Source organism: Sinocyclocheilus anshuiensis, unplaced genomic scaffold, assembly GCF_001515605.1.
Source record: "Sinocyclocheilus anshuiensis isolate Anshui unplaced genomic scaffold, SAMN03320099.WGS_v1.1 scaffold4810, whole genome shotgun sequence".
NCBI lineage: Eukaryota > Metazoa > Chordata > Actinopteri > Cypriniformes > Cyprinidae > Sinocyclocheilus > Sinocyclocheilus anshuiensis.
The window spans coordinates 12,010-17,184 of NW_015554416.1; the positions used below are offsets into that span (position 1 = coordinate 12,010).

At 34.8% G+C, this 5,175-nt stretch overlaps 1 protein-coding gene across 2 annotated transcripts; it reads left to right on the forward strand.

The window, feature by feature from the left end:
- Positions 1–1,952: 1,952 nt before the first annotated feature.
- LOC107671504 (uncharacterized) lies at positions 1,953–3,935 on the forward strand. 2 transcript variants are annotated; one of them, XM_016464428.1, is made up of 7 exons: positions 1,953–2,028; positions 2,128–2,361; positions 2,639–2,761; positions 2,865–3,206; positions 3,365–3,472; positions 3,586–3,608; positions 3,813–3,935. In XM_016464428.1, exons 1-7 carry the CDS (start codon positions 1,989–1,991, stop codon positions 3,933–3,935), a joined length of 993 nt encoding a protein of 330 aa, XP_016319914.1. In that variant the 5' UTR covers positions 1,953–1,988. The 2 variants fall into 2 exon arrangements, with proteins under 2 accessions (XP_016319914.1, XP_016319913.1); XM_016464427.1 differs by having other exon boundaries at positions 1,989–2,028; positions 2,621–2,761.
- The last annotated feature ends 1,240 nt before the right edge of the window (positions 3,936–5,175 follow it).

Sequence of the window (5,175 nt, forward strand, 5' to 3'; positions counted from 1 at the left end):
TGAATCAAACTCAAGTTCGTTTCCCCCCTTGGTGTGGATCTTTTGGGCAGGTGTGAATACAGCAATCGCACTCGGGTCCGGTCTCGGTCCGGTTCCAACGAACTCTGGTACGCTTGAGAATTTCTGTCCAATGAATGGATGGCCTTAGCACAGTTCTGGTTCACTTGCAAAAAGGGCAGTGTGAAAGCGAACCACACCAAACAAAAAAAATCAACATTGTGTTTGGTCCGGACCAAAGCAAGTGAACTAGCGGACTTTCCTGATGTGAATAAGGGACAAATGGAGGCAGAAACCGTGTTACAGGTGTACGTTTATTTATGTGCAAATTTAGTTGTATCAGATTTAAGGCCATAAAAAGTATTTAATGGTACAAATCTCGATTATGATTCAAGAGGTCTTAAATTTAAAGGTGCTGTATGTAAGTTTTTGACTCTACTAAAGCATAAAAAGACCATAATATGTTTGCTGATATTTAACAAACATGCTAAGAACTGCAAATCATGTTTTTTACAGTCATTTTAGTCATTGCTCTACTCCGCTCATATGGCATTCATTTTCTTGTGCAGGTCTTAAAAGTTCTTTAAAAAAAGTTTTAAATTTGATTTTAAAAATCCTGCAGATACGCTGAACCGCCCCAAACGAGCCAACCACCCCTATTTGTTTCTGCCTATTTTAAGATTTAAATTACTTTTTGTCACCATGCAACACTACTTTAGAGTTAAATTCATTTATCGAGAAAGAACAACACTCAAACAATGTACTATGAAATGTGTAATAAACTGTTTTAGACCACATACACCAACTCTATTCATCTTTCATATATTCTTGTAATAAACTTTTTTGTTGTTTTTGTCGTCGTTTTCCTTTTTTTTTTTTTATCAGACATTTATTGGTTATAGGCCATAACATATTAGGCTATAATTATTTCCTTTCATTCATCGTCAAGTGCGCTCATTCCTGTTGGTGTTGTCAATCTGGTAACCTGCATGTGCATCAAGTCTGAGGAGGAGGGGCCGGGTGAAAAAAACCCTCCCCAATATACATTCCTTGGAAATTGACAAAATACATATTTCTTGGCCTACACTATGAGCTTACATAGCTAGTTGAGAGGTTGCAAAAAAATCGATTGTGCAAATCCATTGTGCAATATGAACTGTAAGAGAGAAAAAAAAGAAAAGAAAAAGAAAAGGTACTGGTAATTTTCTGCATTATCAGTTAAGTTTGCCATGGCATTATCAGTTAAGTGGACATTTCCTTACCCTTAAACACAATACAATGTAATCCTTAATTAAAATACAGGTAAAACACCTGTGAAAAATCAATATGGAAAAATAATTTATTCCTTTTTATTCCTTTTTATAGATATTTCTTAGAGTGTGCAAAACCATGCATTCATCAATCCAGATTAGTTAAACTTGATAATGCCCTGCTATCTGCCAACCCATTGATTCAAACTGTATTTAAAAGTTTCATATCTTGGATGCTCAGCATCACTTCTACTAACTAAATACAGGAACTTTTATATGGGGCCCTTTAAAGGTTACTTGCTTTGGAACATGTTTCCTGCTATTTTCCTCTGTCAAACCACAATGCATTTTTAGTAGCAACGAAACAACATAATCAGACAGTTTTGAGAGAAGCCAGCTTCCATTAACTATAAACTGGTAACTAAACAGTAGTATTTATAATGTGTGTATTAATAAATGAGAAATGTTTTTTGGAGCAACGGAAAAATGGTTGGGTTAGAATTTTTTTCTAGACATTTTGATGTGGCAAGGGGTGTGAAAGCATAAAAGTTAAGGTGAAAGTGCATACATGCATCAGTTGTTTGGAGCAGAGGCCGATGGACACATGGTAAGACCGCAGTCTAGTCTAATCTATTATCTACCATTATTCTTTACCATGTGTTAATGGATTGATAGTGTGATCATCATTCGCTTTTTCAGGGAAATTCAAAGCACAAGGATCATTTTGGAAGACGATTGATCATGAGATATTACTTAATTGTTTCACTCTCCTCAACAATAGGTAAAAATGTATTTTAACAACTTTATTTACTTACAACTTATTTAACACTACATAACACTTTCAGCTTAAAAGGTGCCTGTTGTGTGCTTCATTTTGCAGTCTGCTCCTCTGATGCAGATGTTGTTCAGGAGGATAATGTAAAAATAGGTCAAGCCGGAGAAGATGTGAACCTCACTTGCACCTTTTCAAAGCTTCTGCAAACGACAACAGCGTGGTTTAAACAGACGGCTGATAGAAAAAACGTACAAATTGTATCTTTATATTTAAATCAACAACCCAGTTGGAATGAGGACTTTGATAAAACAAGTCGTTTTAATGTTATTAAAGCATCAAGTCTGAGGAGGAGGGGCCGGGTGAAAAAAACCCTCCCCAATATTTTGAATTTGGACTACAACACCTAGTTCATCCACTCAGTGTCAATCCTACATACAGCACCTTTAAGGACAGAATGACAAAAATTGAGATGTAGCTTTATGATTAAACTTGATTTTATTGATTAAACATGAGAGCTGCACGTTTCAAAGTCTGGTGCTGCGCTGCTTTGTTTACAGCTGTTACCCGGGAAACCATTATATTTCTGCCATTCCAAAAGCGCCTCCTGCTGGCAGAGAAAGAATTAGCATTTTTAATAAGCCCTTCTGCTATTTTTGTTCAGACTCAGCAACATATTACTGTGTAGTCTCATCGTATTACACCGTTGGAATGGGTGCAGGAACCAGATTACTTGTCAAAGGTGTGTTTTTCTGCTTATTTTAGCTGGTTTGCTATTGGTTTGGTTTGAGGTAACTGATTTTTTTGGCCTTACCATTTCTGTCCCACTTATGTCACCTTTCAAGATGCAGCTGTGGACAGACACATAACTCTTCAGCAGTCTTCGATAGACAAGCTTCATCCAGGGGATTCTGTGAGTTTGCAGTGCAGAATCTTCACTGAGAGCTGTGCAGGAGAACACAGTGTCTACTGGTTCAGGCAAAGCTTGGGAGAATCTCAAGGAGTCCTTTACACCAAAGGGGAGAGAAATGGTCAGTGTGAGAACAGCACTGAGTCTCAAACACAGAGCTGTGTCTACAATCTCTTCAAGAGCAACATCAGTCACTCTGATGCTGGGATTTACTACTGTGCTGTGGCTGCGTGTGGAGAGATACTGTTTGGAAAAGGAACTGAACTAAATTTTAGAGGTAAGATGAAGGTGAAAATTGGTTTAAATTGGTTTGATCTTTCGTCTCTGGAAAAGCATTTGATTCATATAGCAGAGTACGTTGTAATGAACTGATCTAATAAATGAGGGAAAAAAGGTTATCTAAGAAATTAAAATTCATTTTTGACTTTGTTTTAGAGAGTGTTTATGTGAATCCAGCTCTTCTTGCTCTTGGAATTGTAAACATCATATTTTTGGCCCTTGTTGTTTTTCTGGGAATAAAACTATACAGGGGTCAGAATAAAGGTAAGACTTTTTGAATAAAATAATTTATTATATTAATGCAAAATTGACAGAGTAAAAATTACATATGATGGCCATTTATCAATTTACCAAGACTGTTTCTTATTTTTCCAAAGTGCCTACATCTCAAGAGAGTCAAGTAAGTTCATCATTTTTTTCTGTTTGAGACCTTAAATGTAGAAAGGACTATTGACTACATTTACAGTACTCTGTTTTTATCAATTTGATATTAGTTATTAGTACTTAAAAAATATATAATAATAATAAAGTTTCAAATATAAAAACGTTAGGACTTTTGGTCTATATTATGCCATATCGTGTCATTTTTCTCTCTTAATATTAGAATGAAGACACCCTGAATTATGCAGCCATTAGTTTTGGTCAGAAACCTCTGAACACTAGAAGAGCCAAAGCAAAGATCAGTCAGGATCAGTCTCTGTACGCACATGTCAGATCACACCAGTGACATTCACAGGTTTAAATGTGCATTTAACTTCTACAATGTAAAAAATGTTTTCATTATTATCTTATAACAACAATTTGACTCCATCCATTTAATTTGTCAGAATAATTTGAGTAATTTCTACTCCATTTTAGTTGATTGATTTTCTTTATGTGAAATTAAATTCAAAGTACAGTTTGGTAATGTAAAGTGCAATGAATTTATCACTGCTGACACCACCGTGATTTTTGTTTTCAATTAATTAATCTATAATGCTTATAAGGATAATATCTAGGATTTTTCCATGAAATGAGTGTAGATAACAATGTCATCAAAATATGAATTGCAAGATGATCACTAAAGGTGACCATATTTAAATGTAATTAAATGTTTAAATACTGTGCTATTTAGGCTTTGTACTCTTGTTAGATATGTGAATTTGTTTGGCATAGTAAGGATAATTGTGGGAAAGAAAGGTAGTGTGTGTTTGTGTGCCCATGTTTTTGTGGATCCATGCATGCATGTTGTTAGACTGTGTGTTCTTTTCTGGGCAACTTTGGATCTTTGTTATGGTATGTTCCATTTTACAGTGTGTACTTCATTTGCATCTTCTAAATTACAATAAACGTATATGTGTATTGTCATATTGTGGTGTTTGAAATTCACAAGAACTAACAGTAAGGGTTGAGAGATACTGTATATATATATATATATACAGTGCCTTGCGAAAGTATTCATACCCCGTTCATTTTTTTCACATTTTGTTATGTTGCTGCCTTATGTTAAACTGCTTTAAATTACTTTTTTTCCCACATCAATCTACACTCCATACACCATACTGACAAAGCAAAAACAGAATTGTCAAGGCTAGGTTTTATTTTAAAATTCTCCTCATAGGCCTAACTTTTAATGTAAGAGTATCATGTACCATATTTAAATGTTTGCCACTAGCTTAGTCTTAAGCAACGTAATATAACATCTATATAGAAGTAATATATTATGAAGGTAAAATAATGCCTAAAAGATTTGCATACGCAGGGTAAGAGTTGTGGAAGTGTAAAAAAGACTGTAAGCGTAAATTATGATAGTCTTAGATTACAGATACAGATTTAGTCTACAGATTTAGACAGATTTGTGAACAATATTTGAGAGAAATAGGCCTTTTTTCAAACAACAGCCATGTCTATTAAATGTGGTCGTTAAAGGGGTCATCGGATGCAAAATTCACTTTTCAAGTTGTTTGAACATAAATGTATGTTGGAAG